This window comes from Galdieria sulphuraria (assembly GCF_000341285.1).
Source record: "Galdieria sulphuraria unplaced genomic scaffold scaf_3, whole genome shotgun sequence".
NCBI classification, from domain to species: domain Eukaryota; phylum Rhodophyta; class Bangiophyceae; order Galdieriales; family Galdieriaceae; genus Galdieria; species Galdieria sulphuraria.
In genome coordinates this window covers 93413-109045 of record NW_005178472.1, presented here as the reverse complement: position 1 = coordinate 109045, position 15633 = coordinate 93413, and the positions used below count along the sequence as shown (strand labels likewise).

The 15633-nt window shown below is 39.1% G+C and overlaps 7 protein-coding genes across 7 annotated transcripts; 4 read left to right on the top strand and 3 right to left on the bottom strand.

Annotated features, from left to right (window-relative positions):
- The first annotated feature begins 25 nt into the window (after nt 1-25).
- On the top strand, nt 26-2570 carry Gasu_05960 (uncharacterized protein). Its single transcript, XM_005708646.1, has 2 exons — nt 26-2044; nt 2110-2570. The coding sequence occupies exons 1-2, from the start codon at nt 30-32 to the stop codon at nt 2348-2350; spliced, it is 2256 nt and encodes a 751-aa protein (XP_005708703.1). The 5' UTR covers nt 26-29; the 3' UTR covers nt 2351-2570.
- A 205-nt stretch (nt 2571-2775) lies between these two features.
- On the top strand, nt 2776-7740 carry Gasu_05950 (ABC transporter, multidrug-resistance, ATP-binding & transmembrane domain). Its single transcript, XM_005708645.1, has 6 exons — nt 2776-2872; nt 2925-2971; nt 3026-5468; nt 5515-6691; nt 6743-6984; nt 7028-7740. Exons 1-6 carry the CDS (start codon nt 2810-2812, stop codon nt 7703-7705), a joined length of 4650 nt encoding a protein of 1549 aa, XP_005708702.1. The 5' UTR covers nt 2776-2809; the 3' UTR covers nt 7706-7740.
- Nucleotides 7741-7744: 4 nt separating this feature from the next.
- Nucleotides 7745-9235, bottom strand: Gasu_05940 (uncharacterized protein). The gene has a single exon (XM_005708644.1). The coding sequence runs from the start codon at nt 9160-9162 to the stop codon at nt 7780-7782; it is 1383 nt and encodes a 460-aa protein (XP_005708701.1). The 5' UTR covers nt 9163-9235; the 3' UTR covers nt 7745-7779.
- A 9-nt stretch (nt 9236-9244) lies between these two features.
- Gasu_05930 (tRNA(His) guanylyltransferase) lies at nt 9245-9935 on the bottom strand. Its single transcript, XM_005708643.1, has 3 exons — nt 9772-9935; nt 9561-9725; nt 9245-9504 (listed from the first exon to the last, which is right to left on the bottom strand). Exons 1-3 carry the CDS (start codon nt 9910-9912, stop codon nt 9283-9285), a joined length of 528 nt encoding a protein of 175 aa, XP_005708700.1. The 5' UTR covers nt 9913-9935; the 3' UTR covers nt 9245-9282.
- Nucleotides 9936-10715: 780 nt separating this feature from the next.
- Gasu_05920 (stearoyl-CoA desaturase (delta-9 desaturase)) lies at nt 10716-12440 on the top strand. Its single transcript, XM_005708642.1, has 2 exons — nt 10716-11284; nt 11339-12440. The coding sequence occupies exons 1-2, from the start codon at nt 10811-10813 to the stop codon at nt 12185-12187; spliced, it is 1323 nt and encodes a 440-aa protein (XP_005708699.1). The 5' UTR covers nt 10716-10810; the 3' UTR covers nt 12188-12440.
- A 4-nt stretch (nt 12441-12444) lies between these two features.
- Nucleotides 12445-13235, bottom strand: Gasu_05910 (TIP41-like family protein). Its single transcript, XM_005708641.1, has one exon. The coding sequence runs from the start codon at nt 13208-13210 to the stop codon at nt 12620-12622; it is 591 nt and encodes a 196-aa protein (XP_005708698.1). The 5' UTR covers nt 13211-13235; the 3' UTR covers nt 12445-12619.
- A 10-nt stretch (nt 13236-13245) lies between these two features.
- Gasu_05900 (diaminopimelate decarboxylase) lies at nt 13246-15417 on the top strand. The gene is made up of 2 exons (XM_005708640.1): nt 13246-14321; nt 14379-15417. The coding sequence occupies exons 1-2, from the start codon at nt 13262-13264 to the stop codon at nt 14780-14782; spliced, it is 1464 nt and encodes a 487-aa protein (XP_005708697.1). The 5' UTR covers nt 13246-13261; the 3' UTR covers nt 14783-15417.
- Nucleotides 15418-15633: the final 216 nt, after the last annotated feature.

Here is a 15633-nt window from a genome sequence, read left to right as displayed (position 1 = left end):
TAACATTTTTCTTTTCATGGAAGAAGAGAATGTCGAGTGTTCTGATGGAAACGCATCCATATCGTTGTTTATCACCCAGTTGGGTTAGAAGAATATTACATATTGTGGCAGTTGTAGCTAATACACCCATTACTGTGGAAGACGTCCTTCTGACTCAAAGAATATGGGTGTATGCGAACAAAACTTTTATTTCTATCGAAGACTGCTGGTTGATATTGGAAAGTATATTAAAGGATGACAGGATTTTGGGAAGACTTTTAAGAACAGCAACTTTCATTACCCTCTTGTCTATAGCCGATGAAGATCCAAGTCAACTGGATTGGCGTCGAGTGGTTGACGACGCATTTTCTCCTGAATGGCGTTCAAATAGTTGGGAACGCAAAGAATGTTACCGACAGAGACTTATAGTATTATGTCCAATGTATATATTTCGTTTGTGGAATGAGGGCCGTTGTGATATGGATACTGTTCAGAGAGTTTTTCAACTGTTGGATGTATTGGAACGTGAAGACTTTAGGTTGATTTTGAAGCAGTTACTTGTGAGAATCTCCAAATCCAACGGGAAAGTTAGTTGGAATACAAAGTTTTCAATAGAACCTGTCGATTGGGTCATGAAAACGAAACGTTGGTTGAGTAATGTCTTGCAGTTACAAATCAACCAGTTTTCAGAAGAAAAACGATTTAGTTATCGTGCAGTGATTGCTTTCTGGAAGTTGGCTATATGGTCACCCCAACATACCTTTTATCAGATTTGCAACTCAGCTGTGTTGAGAGAAGGTGACTTAACAAAGTACCTATCTCTGGTGAAGGAGTTGTATCCGATTGCTAGTTTTGAGTCGGAAGTTACTTCTCCATGTGTATTGATTCAGTGGCTTCAACAGAGCTTACAAATAGTTGTGGAAGAAGAGTCTGGGATTGACCATCCTTGGATTCCTTCTCAAGTATCTGCAGAAGCATTGCGAGAATGGACCAGTCAACTCATGGAAGGAGGAGCCAGTGCATTATTGGATCCATTGCACTATGTCTATTATGTTTTGGTTCCGTTGCCAGTTGTCGAAAAATGGATTCCCTATAAAACATTTTTCAAATTGGATATGATTTCAAATTTATTGGAAATAGCGGAAAAAGGATTGCTCCAGTATTATCGTAATTATAATCAAATGGTTGAATGGGGTTTGCATGGTGAGGAGAAAGAACTTGAGTTTAGAATGTCCATTGAAAATAGTGTATTTGAATGGCTACGGAACATTGATGAAAAACGTTGGCTGTTGCCATTTTCCGTTCGTAGAAAATTTGTGAACTTTTTGTATACATTTCTACTATTACCAAGGAAGGAACGATCGTCACGAAACGAATATTGGAATAGATGGATATCCCAAACCAATTGTTATTCTACCAGAGTCTTGTTATATTGTTTATATTCTAGAACTTGCTTCGCCAAGTTACAAATTCCGTGTACATTTCATAATAATGATATTCAATTTGATTGGAACGCTATGATTTATTTATATTTAAGAGAAGTAATCACAATAGGTGAAGTATCCTTGGAATTGGGACGAGAAGCTTTCTTATGTGTATATGAATCTGCAACAAAGTGTCTGAGCACTATAGAAAAGGAACTTGTACTAGTAGAGATCCCTTATCAGATTGCACAGTTTATTTGTGATTGGGAGAGTAGCGAACAATTGTGGCGTTTGATTTTGTTACAAAAATGGGTATATTTGTCATCTTCGGAGCTGGAACGTTTAGCATGTGGTCTTTTGACTTGTGCTGTTGAATGTAATACTTGGAAGGACTCAATGAAATCTTGGATGCAATCTATTTATAAAGAAAATCCATTGCTATTGTCTTCACGTGAAGATGTGCACGCTTCTATAACGATTGGTCAGTTCTTTCTTAGGCTTTTACCTTACTATTATCGAGTGGATCATTCTGTATTGCTAACTTGTGATAATGAATGTGTGGAAAGGAAGTATGCCATTCAAATGGTTTCTGGCTTAATACAAACATTTCAAGCCAAGATGAATGTTCAATCGATATCAAGGTATTTATGAAGTAGATAATATTATCGAGTGTTGCTTATCATGATTTTTTGTTCTTGTTCATCAGGCTTTGTTATGCTTTTGAAATATTGGTGGAAGCTACTGAAGTATACTCTAGTCTTTTTGATGAAATTATGTTAGAGAAGGATGAAGATATTTTGGAGTTGTGGGATATATTATTATTAGGTTTGAGTACAGAATTATGGCACAGTGAAATGGGTAATATATTTATGGTTCCATTTTTACAACATACTCCAGATTTGAAGAATAACAAGTTGAAGGAACAACTCCAAAATAAATTCAACTAGGAAGAGTAACAATGTATCGACTGGAAAGCAAAAGAGAATCTTTGGAGACCTTGGATATATATTATATATTGAGGTAGTGAGAAACTTGGATGATGTATCGTGGGTTTTTGAATATTTTTATAAAAAAAGGATCAGAAACTCAACTTGATTTGGGCAACAATGATTCGTTTAGCAAAATGTGCTATCCAATAAACAAGTCGTCGAATCTTGTTCTTTCATTCATTCTTAGATGCAACCCATTTCTTCATTTATATCAACCAAGGAGAAGAATGGTATTACTATTGAGACAATAGTTCTAGCTCACAAAATGCATAGAAAGTCATATACAAATTTTCAATGCTACCTTTGTCAATCATTATTCAAAGTATTTTGGTGAAATCTCCTTCTCTAAAAGCTTCCCCAACTTCTCAGCATTCCACGTCTTTTGGTTGTATAGTCTTGAAGGCTGTTGGACTCAACATGGCAACCTTATGGGATTGGACTATAAATAAAGTCGAGCAAAGAATATGTGACGGAAACTGGGTATGTATGGTAACCTTTGAAGTTTGTTGTTGCTTTTGACAATTATCTGAAGGAAGCATTTATACTCTCCCGTTTGATTTCACCCTGTGTATCGGAGTGGTAAGTAAAACCTTACAAACGGCAGATCGGTTTTAAGACTTGCTTTTTACTTAGTTCTCTTATGATACCTGGAGTTTTTTTGCTCATATTTGGTACTTTACGATTGTACTGGGTGGAAGACAATGTTTGGGACAAGGAAGAAGCCAAAGGTTTTCTACCCATCACTTGTAGAATTCAACAGTGGATCGTTTCCACTTTAGCAGCTATGGCTGTTTTATTCGTGTTGTTCTCTTATGGAGAGCACCCAAAGGGTATATATCCACCTTGGCTATTGACACTTTCTGTCGCAATTCAATTCTTGGCTTGGACTCTTTGCCACAAGTTGATCCGTGTTGATGCTTTGTTTAGTGGGAAAGGTTCTCTAGGTGGAGTTCCGCTCCTTCTTCCACTATTCTATTTGATCAACGCTGCAGTGGAAACCATCAAACTAGTTTCTACTGTTTCCTACTCGAGTACCTGGCGTATTATTGCATCGATTTCTCCCGTCTTAGTTGTCGATTACATTTTCAGTGCTGTATCTTGTGTACTTTGTTTTACACTCCTATTCATTAGTCTCTTTGCTCCTCGTCGAGGATTCCAAGCTGCTCTGCCAAACGCCAATCCAGAAGAAACAGCAAGTGTCATGTCACTATTAAGTTTCTCGTGGCTCAATCCTTTGTTTCTTATTGGATATCGAAGACAACTCAATCCACAGGATTTATACACGCTATCCAAACCATTACAAAACGAAAATGTGTTGCAGTTGTTATCATCAAAATGGAAACAACGAGGCATGGATAAATCAAATGCTTTACTTGGAGCTTTATACTTTTCATTTTGGCCACAGTTTTGGTCTGCAGCGCTATTAAAACTTGTGGAGGACTTGTCTGTGTTTGCTGGTCCAGTATTGTTGCAGAAGATTGTTTCTTATGTTGCTCTAGTTCAACGAACAGGGTCGTCCGAAACTCAAGTATTGGGCTTTCTATATGCGTTTCTTATATTTCTTATTACGATGATAAGTTGTTTGGCAGCACAACAAGGAAATTTTATCGTTCAAAAGCTCTACATGTGTGTAACAGGTGGACTGGGAGGTATGATTTATCAAAAAGGATTGCGACTGAGTAATGAATCCCGAATGAGAATGACTTCAGGTCATATCATGACTTTGGTTTCTTCAGATGCAGAAAAAGTTGCCTTTTACGCCCATTTCTTTGATCTTTGGGATGCGCCTTTGAAAGTATTGGTTTCCATAGGATTTTTAGTATTTGAAGTTGGATGGTTGGCAACTGCCGCTGGATTCGCAGTCATTCTCACTATGATTCCGATCAATTCCTTTGTAGTAAAGAAACTAGGGGATATGCGGCATCAGTTATTACATAATACGGACGAACGGGTTCGGTTAGTTACCGAAATATTGCAGGCTATCAAAATCATCAAAATCAATGCTTGGGAAAAAGACTTTCGAAAGAAAATGAATTTGGTTCGAGATGAAGAGTTGAGGCATGCCAGAAATTATATGTCGTTGAATTTTGTCAATGCGTTTATGTTTACTGTCAATCCTGTTTTGGCATCGGTGACTTGTTTCATTGTTTATGCACTATTGTCACCTGTATTGGATGTGGGTAGAGCTTTTGCAGCTTTGGCTCTATTCAACAATTGTCGAGTGCCATTGAACTACTTGCCTAGTGCCATCGGTGATTGGATGCAAGCTACTGTTGCAGTTCGTCGAATTGAAGAATTTATGTCCCAACCAGAGTTAAAAGGACGGGACGGTCTTACGTATCAAATAACGGAAGAGAATCGAGATTGGATAGAGAAATTCTCTTCTGGAGTTGTGTTTGAGCATTGCAGTTTTTCATGGTATGATACAACGTTTCGAAATGTTTCAGATTCCCAAGTTGCTACAAGTCTCAAGAAAGAAGAGGAGACTCCAATGTTGTTGAAAGCTGAACCTTTGACTCGTTCTCCTCGAAAGAAAGCAAGTTATGGTGTTGCAGAAGATAAGAATGACCTGATAGCCATTCGAGATATCACCATGCGAGTAGAAAATGGTTCATTGGTTGCTGTTATTGGTTCGGTAGGATCCGGAAAGACATCTGTGCTCATGTCCATACTTGGGGAACTGGCACAGTTGCAAGGAAATGCTTTAGTATGTGGCCGAATTGCTTATGCAGCACAAAATCCTTTTATTCAACATGGCACTATAAGAGAGAATGTTTTATTTGGACGTGAATATGAACCTTCTCGTTATAGAGAAGCTCTTAGGGTATCAGCTCTACTACCGGACCTAAAGGAATTAGCAGCAGGAGACCAAACCATGTTGGGTATTAAAGGTGCAGGGCTAAGTGGAGGTCAAAAACAGAGAGTTTCTATAGCACGCGCTGTTTATGCCGATGCAGATATTTATGTTTTGGATGATATTCTTAGTGCAGTAGACGCACATGTCGCAACGAATATTTGGGACGAATGCATCGTTTCCTTTTTGAAAAACAAAGTCCGCATTATTGCAATGAATCAGGTTGGTATCGCTATTTATCGCTGTTGTGACTCATATTTTCTTTAAGATTAATTTTATACCTGGAGTGGACTATGTGCTTTTGCTAGACTCAGGAGATGTTATATGGAGAGGCACTCCAGAAGAATTCGCAGATTCTCAGTTGGAGTTGGCTAAATTTTTAATATCCGATGACATAAGTGATGCGGATTCCGCTTCTGAGGCACTCGAAAGTTATTTTAGTGGTGGACGTGAAGACAGTCTTGTGGAAGATGCGCAACAATGGAATCATGAAAATGGAGAAATTGTCAACTTGGAAGAAAAGGATGAAATCGAAACTGAGGAAGAGGCAAAACCTTCCAACTTGTTTCAAGAAGAAGAAAGACATTCTGGTAGTATTCCTTCAACGGTTTATTTGACATATTTGTTGGCTTATGGAGGCAAGTTGGTATTGTGTGCTCTAGTCTTTGGTTTTGGCTTTGATGTATTGTCGATGATGGCTACAGACTGGTGGATGGGCATTTGGTTTAGTGGGAGAATTCAGCCCGATCCTGGAATGAAGTTTTATATGTCGATATACATTCTGATTGCTTTCATCAATGCTGTCGTTGTATTGGGGAGAAATGTTGGAGTTGCTTTGGGAGGTCTTCGATCCGCGCGGGAGCTACATGCGAAATTATTTTCATCTATTATTCGAGCACCACAAAGATTCTTTGATACAACTCCAGTGGGTAGAATAGTGAATCGATTTTCCAAGGACCAAGAAGTTGTCGATACAATGCTGCCATTTTCATTGGCAGAATTTGCCAAGTCGGTCTTTCAACTTGCCTTTATATTTCTTTTAATAGCATTCAGTACACCGCCTATAGTGATTTCTCTGATTGTCTTATTACTATTGTATTATCCTATTCAAAATTATTATCGACATACTTTTCGAGAACTGACGAGATTGGAAGCAGTTGCTCGCTCATTTGTGTATTCTCATTTCACGGAATCTTTGGATGGTGCAGCAACGGTCAGAGCTTATGATGCTCAGGAACGATTTCGTAAGGAATTATCGAGTCGTATAGATAGACGTTTTCGTGCATTGTTTTGTACGGGAGTTGCAGAAAAATGGTTAGAAGTTCGGTTGAACTTTTTAGGGACTTCGGTATTATTTCTCTCTGCAGTTTTTGCTGTAGCAGATGCTGCCAAAATTAGTCCTGCGCTGGTTGGTTTGTCTCTTTCTTATGCACTGTCTATTACAGGTAAGAACACAAGTATCTCTGATGTATTTGTTCAAAGTGATATTTGCTTAGGAATTCTCACTTGGAATGTTCGACAATTTGCAGCTCTAGAAGGACAAATGATTGCAGTGCAGAGGCAGTTACAGTTTGTCGATATTCCTTCCGAAGCTTTGCCAGTTATTCATTCTTCTCGACCGCCTCCGTATTGGCCTAGTGAAGGAGCTATTGTGGTTGACAATTTGGTGGTCCGATATTCGGAGAACGACCCTCCAGTCCTTAAAGGTATCAGCTGTCGCATCCGACCAAGGGAAAAGGTAATCCAATAACTTTATCCAATGAAAGCTTACAGTTTGTTAGGTTGGCATTGTTGGTCGGACAGGGGCAGGCAAATCTTCGTTCTTCTCAGTCTTATTGCGTCTAGTAGAGCCAAATGGAGGTCGAATCATGATCGATGGAATAGATATTGCAACCATTGGGTTGTATGATTTAAGGAGTCGACTTGCAGTTATTGCACAAGAACCTGTTTTATTCAAAGGAACTATTCGTAGTAATATGGATCCTTTTGGATATTTTTCGGACGCTGACTTGTGGGAAGCACTTCGACGAGTACATATGAAAGAAACCATTGCAAATTTACCGTTGGGTTTAGATACTGAAGTTTCAGAAGACGGAAGTAACTTTTCTGCCGGACAAAGGCAGCTGATTTGTGTCGCGAGAGCCTTATTGAGACGTTCCAAAATATTGTTAATGGATGAAGCTACTGCAGCAGTGGATTTTCAAACCGATGCAATGATTCAATCCATGCTTCGAGATGAGTTTGCAGAATTGACTGTCCTCTCTATTGCACATCGCCTGGAAGATATTATTACATTTGATAGAGTTATAGTATTTGATAAGGGACAGATTGTCGAATTTGATACTCCTGCAAGATTGCTGGAAGACCCTTATACTCTATTTCATTCCATGGTAGAAAGTACTGGCACAGCAACAGGCCGCCATTTGAAACGTCTGGCTAAAGATAAAAAGGCAACTTAAATATCTTGCAACAAACCCATGAAGTGAACTTTTTCAAGAAATAAATGATACTCATTGTGGATTGAATAATATTATCAAGGCTTAAAGGCATCAAACACAACTTTTCCATCTTTTGTCATCGAAAACGCCAGTTGAGGAATTTGTAATGAAGACAATGCAGAGTTGGGATAAGAGGGACCTTGCCAAGAGTCGCCAGATGAAATATCATTTCTTACTGAATAAAGTCCGAATGAAGCATCTTTGGTCGAAGCTGCTGACTTTTTGTCTTTCTCTGATGCCATCTTTTTCTTTCGTTTGGTTTGAACTTTATCTGAGTCAGACTCTGCTGCCTCATATGACTTGGGATGGGTACCTTTCACTTTTCGATTAACCCTTCTTTTCTTATGATCTTCCTTATATTTCTTCGTTGGTAAAACAGGAGCGTCTTCAACCGTCTGCGATATATTGTGTACGTTTCCTTGGTTCTCTTTGAAACCATCTAAATGAGCATCCATCATCTCCACTCTATGCTGTTCTGTCTCCTCCACAAGATAAGATGAAACTTCTGCACTCAAGGGCGATGATATTTGACCACATTTTAATGCTTTCTTACTCTTTCTCTTCGTCTTGGAATGCTCTATCTCTCTTAAAACTGTTTCAGTATCTTCCGACGACTCTACAGGTTGCAAAGATGAACACGTGCTTTCCAGTTGCAAATTCTTTTCACGACTTGAATTGCATATTGCTAGAGAATGGTTAGATGACTGTGGCATATTTCGTCTGGGTGACTGGCGAATCGTGGACTTGTCTACATCTTTTGAAAGACTTCCAATAGTGTTTTCCAGACTCTTGCAATTTTCCAGTTCTTCAAGTCGTTTTTGAAACTCAACCAGTTGACTTTTACTTCTGTTTTGTTCTTGCTTTAGATCTTCATTCATTTGTTTCAACCTTTCTTCATAATATTGCATAACATGAGCCTTATCTTCAGATAACAAATGAATTTGTTCTTCAAGTTCACTGTTCCTCAATTCTACCGAGATACATTCGGCTTTAGCGGCTGCGAGCTCGTACTTGAGTTCAGCTACACAACTGATCCAATCCTCATTTTGCTGCTTCTGCTTTGCTTCCATATGTTGTTGAATGGCATTCTGTTGTCGTTGTTGTACAGATAACTGTTTGGTGCGACAACTTGTTTGTTGTTCAAGAAACTCTACCAATCTTTCCAAATGTGCCAATTGTTCTTGTTTCTGCTGCAACTGCCATGCAAGTAACTCGTTTTCTCTTATTTTCGCTTCCACTGTCGCTTTCAAGCTGTCACACTGGCTTTGCAATTCGTCGGCTACTTGAGCCCGCGTCGTCAAAGAGTCTATGATTCTATCTTTGCTTTCAAGGGCATCAAGAATTCGTTTCACTGTTTTCTGAGGTGTTTTAAGGTCGGAAAGTCGCTTCAAGAGCAATTGTTGCTGTTCTCGGTCCATATTTGGATAACTTTTTGGTAACCTACAAAGGAATAAAAACGAACGTTTGAAAACGTCAATCAATTCTCGCTACGAAAGAAGATCAATTTGAACAGCCCGCCAAATCTTTCCTCTTGAGAATCATCGGTCTTCCAGCAAATCCTTATTTTTGCTCCAAAATTCATCTCTTATGATATCTTCATGCGTGAGAAAGATTTCAGAAACGGTTTTCGAACCTTTCATCGCGACTTGTCTAGGTTTTTTAAACAGAGTTGAGCCCTTTCGAAAACGAGCTTCTATATGGGAATAATTGATACCAAACTTTTGAAAAAGAAGCTCATTTTTGAAGTCCGAGTATGTCCCCTAGTAGAAACTAACTATTTGTGATCAACACAAAACGACCAACAGGTGAAACTCACCTTTAAAGTTTCATAAGCTTCCTTCGGAGTTGCACCATTCTGTACAAGCAACCAAAAACATGTATTGTATTGGTTATTCACGTGACAGTCCACTTGTCTCCAACTTAGATAATCCCTTAAAGTTTGTTCGGAAGGATAAATGATTACCCGGCCGTCGAAGGACGGCTTGTCAAAGTCAGTCTAAGAACAGTGAAAAATTCACGAGGCTTACCGGATATTTCATTTCCATATCTTCGAAAAATGTTTTCCAATAAAAAACGAAAGCAGAACTGAACAAGGAAACGATACAGGATAATATCTTGCTGCTAAGCGTCGGAATTTCGCCGTGTATCACAATACTTAAAACTTGCATACCTCTTTCGTCGGTTGAATACGTTGGTTTGCTTTCGGAGTACAAAACTGAATTCATCGCTTTGGCCGTAGGCAAGGAAACAGTCGTCAAATGACTCCAATACCTATCCAAATGAACCACGAAAAGCTGCAATTCTTTGCTCAACACATACCTTCCTTGCACTGTGTTCCATCAAACGAAGACAGCGTTCGTCATTGGGCTTTTGTAGTTTATGCTCTTCGGCAAACCTGCTGCTATTTAGTAACTCAAATAGAACGACGAAAAACTAAAACCTGCTTTGAAAAACATCTACCGTCAAGTCGCACTACGATCCAAACTTGGGGAAGAATCCTTTCTTCAACTTCAAAGCTTTTTACATAGGCGTATTTCGAATTTGCCATCTTTAACTGCAATACAACACCAGCAATATTATTTAAGCGCTCCAACTCGATGACAATTCAAAGTTGCAATACAATCCACATGCATTTCTCAAACCGCTACAAAAAAGTGGGAAACACACTTCAACCAAAGTAGCATTGGGACTATGTTAGTTTTTACTGTTGAGAAGAGTAAGTGAAATAGTAGCAAAGTGTCCAGTTAAAATGGGTCTTCCTATTATCGTGCAATATTAGGAGCATTTATTGAGCACTTAAGAAGCATTGCATCAAACCCAATATAGCAATGTTGAGTTACCTAAGTTATAAATATTTACAAACACTTAACTGTGCAAAGATTTCTCCTTAGTTGTTGAGAATGAGGCAATGTCTTCTGCAATTACAAAGACTAAGAAAGGCGCTCGTGGAAATTGACACGAGAAAAATGCCCATTGGAGATTTTTCCAACATTTTGAACACGGTTTCCTTTTCTCGGCCAAAGATTATTTACTGGTGGATAATTGGATTGTTGAGCAATGAGCTCAATGCAAGTTCAAAGTGAGACTTCTTTGAAGTCGGGCACTGTGCTTCCTGACATACTTCCAGAACCACAAAAGGCAAGTGAGGACCTTGAATATGATAAGGATAGAGGGGTCGTTTTTGAAAAAGTCAAAAAGTCAAAATATATGACGGACCAGGAGTTAAAGCTGCTTCCTTGGCACAAGAGAATCAACTGGTTGTCCACTGCCATTATTTTTACTCCGCTTATTTGTTTGTGTCTTGGTATTCCGTTTGTTAAGTTGCGTTGGCAAACTGCTGTTCTTTTTGCTGTTCAATATTATTTAACCGGTCTCGGGATTACTGGTGGCTACCACCGCCTTTGGGCCCATCGTTCATATAGAGCAACTTGGCCGGTTGAGGTGGTTCTTGCTTTATGGGGTGCAGCGGCATTTGAAGGGTCTGCAAGATGGTGGGCTAGGAATCACAGAGCCCACCACCGTTACGTGGATTCCGACAAGGTACTGTTTACCTTTAGCACTTCTTCACTTCAAGAGGACTGAATCGTAGTCTAGGATCCCTATGCAGTTCATAAAGGTTTTTGGTATGCTCATCTAGGTTGGATGGTGCTAAAACAGGATGTGAGAAGGGCCGGACGTGTCGATATTTCAGATTTAAATTCAAATAGGCTGCTAAGGTTTCAGCACAAGTACTATCTCCCTATAGCGCTAACGTTTGGATTTGTTTTACCTACAGTGGTTGCCTATCTTGGCTGGGGAGATGCTTGGGGAGCCCTAGTATATGCTTGTTTTGGAAGAATGTTTTTTGTTCATCAGGCCACATTTTTTATTAATTCAATGGCGCATACATTCGGTTCACAAACCTATTCAACCGAACATTCTTCTTATGACTCCATTGTTACTGCACTGTTTTCATTTGGTGAAGGCTATCATAACTATCACCATGAGTTTCCTCATGACTATCGCAATGGTGTGATGTGGTATCATTTTGATCCAACCAAGTGGACTTTACGTTTCTTGAGCTGGTTTGGCTTGGTGAAGCGCTTGGTTCGTTTTTCGAAGAACGAAGTCAAGAAAGCAAGATTGCAAGTTGAACAGCAGAATCTCGAAAGACAAATGAAGCAATTGGATTGGGGCAAGCCAATCGAAAGTCTCCCAGAGATGACATGGGAAGACGTTGAAACCCAGGTGGAGAAGGGTTTGTATCTTATCATTATTGATGGACTTGTATACAATGTGACAGATTTTCTGCCCAGTCATCCTGGTGGTAGAAAGATATTAGAGTTTTGGAACGGTCGAGATGCCAGTCGAGCATTTAATGGAGAAGTATATCGTCATAGTAAGGCTGCAAGGAATTTGATGGCTCATATTCGTTATGCGAAGTTAGTTGAGAAACTTCAATGAGTTTTGTTTGTGCTTTTTATGATGGAGCAGATTTCATCTGCCTTGATGTTAGTTTATAAGCATTTTATTTTGCCATTTCGAAAGTTATGGAAATTCAATAAATATTTCGGGCTTTTTGTACTTTAGGTCAGATAATAACGATTGGCAGACTTTCTGGTAACAGGCAATACTTTTTGCATAAAGTCCGAATTGGTGAACCATCTACTATCCACACCCATCTGTTTTGATGAGAATCATCATAATTAGGAAATGCCAAACTAAAGCAACATTTTCATACCTCTGCAACATGTTCAAAGGTAGCTTCTTGTTCTGAATACTCCCCAATCACGACATTTGTTTTCCAGCAATGATAAATGCGAGTATCACAAAGCCGAAAATGGACATTATCAACTCTTAACCAAAAGCGACATAACACATAGAAAAATGAGGACATTACTCTCTGAACAACCAATTCAAAACAATATAGTGAAAAGTTGTAAAACCTACCAAACGAACTGACAACGAAGACACTCCTTGGTCGTCTAGCTCGTCTTCGTATAAGGGCAACTCTTTGAAGAACAAGAGAGGGATGTCTTCTCTTCTCAACAGGGACCAATCAAGAAGCGACTGGGACGCAGATAACGCCGTTTCCTCCCCTTGCATAAGCCAAGTTCCACCGTAGTTTGTACTGTACGTCCAGTCGTAGTTAGCGTGTGGACTGTCCAATGTTGATTGTTTGTCCTCCCAAAAAACTGCCGGTTTAACACGCAATGAAGGACTCTCGTGACTAACTGTTTGCAAACCATCAAAAGCAGAAAAATAAAACTTGCATTCTCCGTTCCAAAGAAAGGAAAGAGTGTTTCGGCCAAATACCATAGTTGGAAGTTTCAGTGAAAGTCGTGACTGCCAGCTTTCTACTTCATTACTACTCAAGATGGGGCCTTCAGTAACTTCTATTGACCACTTGTCAATTTCAATTCCTTTTCCTTCACTATATAAATAGTAGGGTGGCGTTTGGTGCACTTCATGACTAGCCAACGTCATAGAGCTTTAAGACACAATCGACTTGATTGCATTTTTATTGGAAGAGGGGGGATGTTTGTCTTTGTACCGCCTTGTCATTTCCATAGACAAGGTCACGTTTCCAGCCATACTCACTTCCAGAAAGATTCAAAAGTTGGGTATTTCTCGGTTTCTAAAACAAGAGTTCATCAAGCAACACTGCCAGTTCGAAGGAACCAGAAACTTGGCTCCTGGTTGAAGGCGAGCATGGCCGTTCAACTTTCGGAAGCTGGAACTCACAAGTCCTATATTGGATATGATAAACACGGCTTTTTATGGTGTGAAGAGTTAAAAGTCGCGGATATTTTAGAAAATGTAGGAACCTCTCCTTTCTTTCTCTATAGTAAATCACAGTTAGTGAGTAACTTCGAGTCATACTTGAACGCAACTAAAGGAATGGATGCCATCATCGGTTATGCCATAAAAGCTAATAACAATTTGAGTTTGCTTCGGATCCTTGCAAGTCGAGGTTCGGGTGCTGTGTTGGTGTCTGGAGGCGAACTGATGCTCGCAGAGAAGGCAGGTTTTGACTTGCACAAGACTGTTCTCAACGGAAACGGAAAGACTATCAGTGAGATTTCCGTAGCTGTGACGAAGGAGTGTTTGATCAACGTAGATTCTGAGTTTGATTTAGAGCATATAATACTGTCTAGTAAACAAGTTGGAAAGCGGGCGCGTATTTTAATTCGCATCAATCCCGATATTGATCCTCAGGTACATCCTTATATATCAACTGGTCTAGCTAATTCCAAATTTGGTATACGTAATACTCATCTTGAATGGTTTCTGAATCGCATCAAGCAAGAACAAAGTTATCTTGATTTGGTTGGGGTACATTGTCACTTGGGGTCGACGATTCGTCAAGTGAAGATATTCAAGGATGCAGCAACTATCATGCTGGACTTTGTTTCCATCATTCGGAATGCAGGTTTCCATGGTTTGCAATATTTGAATATTGGTGGAGGACTTGGAATCGACTACGAACGACAGGGACATTCCATACCGACTCCAGAAGAACTCGTTGGTAGCATTCGCGAAAAAGTGAAAGAGGCCCAATTGACATTGATAATTGAACCAGGTCGCTCTATTGTAGGTTAGTGTTGTTTTTGAATGGAGATGATTGTATTCACTTTTCCAACTGGCTGATTAGGAAACACTGGAATGTTGATAAGTAGAGTGATTGGTGTGAAGAGTAATGGTAACAAAGAATTTATTGTTGTTGATGGTTCTATGGCGGAAGTTATTCGTCCAAGTCTTTATGATGCGTTTCATTGGATAGGATTGATTACTCCGAATTCAAACGAGTTGTCGAAGTTTGATGTGGTTGGCCCTATTTGTGAATCTGCTGACTTTTTAGGAAAGGACAGAATGCTTCCAAGACCAGAGGAAGGAAGTGGAATAGCCATAATGGATACTGGAGCATATTGTTATGCGATGGCATCAAACTACAACATGAGATTAAAGCCTGCAGAGATTTTGGTGGATGGAAAACAATGGAAGTACATTCGCCGAAGAGAAACTTTCGAAGATATGATGCATTTGTATGACTCATAAGTAAAACAAAATTTTTGGATATGTACATTATGTCATATGAAAGTTTGGGTGTATCTTTTTCTTTTTTGTTATTTCCAATACCCTTGTCTCAATATAGAATCTCAAATCATTATTTTCAAAGTTTGGGCTCTTTTGAAAGGAATACGAATAGGATGTTAGAAATAGTTACCAAATCATGCATCGATAAACACTTACCAGAATAATTGCACAGTGTAATCTGTGAACGAACCATGCAGAGGTTCATCAAATATTCTCCGATTGCTTTTGAAGCTAAAGTTGAGGCCCTTGGAATATTAGAATTGTCACAACTGTCCTCTGCATGAATTCAGGATATGCTTTCTTATTGGATAAATCGTATCAAACTTTGTTTAAAGCGAGTTATAAGATTATGGCTGCTACTTCAAAAAGATACTGGATAATGAGTTATCTTGTAGTAACCTCTCTACAAACACACACACACACACATATATATATATATATATATATATATATATATTCTTAAAGGTTACTGTTGCTAAAAAGTTGTATTTATTTGTCATTGGTTGTATACAGAGGTTGTCCAACAATAATTGAAAAAGTGTGCACTCTTCTTTTAAGAAAAAAAGCTCTATGCCAATAAATTGAGTATTTTCTAAAGAATTCAGCGGTTAACTACGACAATTCTAGAACACTGAATTTCTATTATGTAGAAAACCTCGGAAGAAATGGAGTGAACTGAAGACCAGACGACATTGACGCGCCTTCAGCTCCGCATGGAACAGAGCTCTTTGACCATCGGACAGAGCAAGAACTCATTCTGGTGCAAGAATTCATTTCGATGTCCCATGGATAGATACGCTTAAAGCATGAGC

Bases quoted from the DNA above. Each gene is read 5' to 3' on its own strand.
- Gasu_05960 (XM_005708646.1), top strand. From the start codon at position 30: ATGTCGAGTGTTCTGATGGAAACGCATCCATATCGTTGTTTATCACCC. The intron at 2,045-2,109 runs GTATTTATGAAG...CTTGTTCATCAG, and splicing joins AATGTTCAATCGATATCAAG to GCTTTGTTATGCTTTTGAAA.
- Gasu_05950 (XM_005708645.1), top strand. From the start codon at position 2,810: ATGGCAACCTTATGGGATTGGACTATAAATAAAGTCGAGCAAAGAATA. The intron at 2,873-2,924 runs GTATGTATGGTA...AATTATCTGAAG, and splicing joins GAATATGTGACGGAAACTGG to GAAGCATTTATACTCTCCCG. The intron at 6,692-6,742 runs GTAAGAACACAA...ATATTTGCTTAG, and splicing joins TTATGCACTGTCTATTACAG to GAATTCTCACTTGGAATGTT.
- Gasu_05940 (XM_005708644.1), bottom strand. From the start codon at position 9,162: ATGGACCGAGAACAGCAACAATTGCTCTTGAAGCGACTTTCCGACCTT.
- Gasu_05930 (XM_005708643.1), bottom strand. From the start codon at position 9,912: ATGCAAGTTTTAAGTATTGTGATACACGGCGAAATTCCGACGCTTAGC. The intron at 9,726-9,771 runs GTAAGCCTCGTG...GACTTTGACAAG, and splicing joins ATATGGAAATGAAATATCCG to CCGTCCTTCGACGGCCGGGT. The intron at 9,505-9,560 runs GTGAGTTTCACC...AGTTTCTACTAG, and splicing joins AAGCTTATGAAACTTTAAAG to GGGACATACTCGGACTTCAA.
- Gasu_05920 (XM_005708642.1), top strand. From the start codon at position 10,811: ATGCAAGTTCAAAGTGAGACTTCTTTGAAGTCGGGCACTGTGCTTCCT. The intron at 11,285-11,338 runs GTACTGTTTACC...ATCGTAGTCTAG, and splicing joins GTTACGTGGATTCCGACAAG to GATCCCTATGCAGTTCATAA.
- Gasu_05910 (XM_005708641.1), bottom strand. From the start codon at position 13,210: ATGACGTTGGCTAGTCATGAAGTGCACCAAACGCCACCCTACTATTTA.
- Gasu_05900 (XM_005708640.1), top strand. From the start codon at position 13,262: ATGTTTGTCTTTGTACCGCCTTGTCATTTCCATAGACAAGGTCACGTT. The intron at 14,322-14,378 runs GTTAGTGTTGTT...CTGGCTGATTAG, and splicing joins ACCAGGTCGCTCTATTGTAG to GAAACACTGGAATGTTGATA.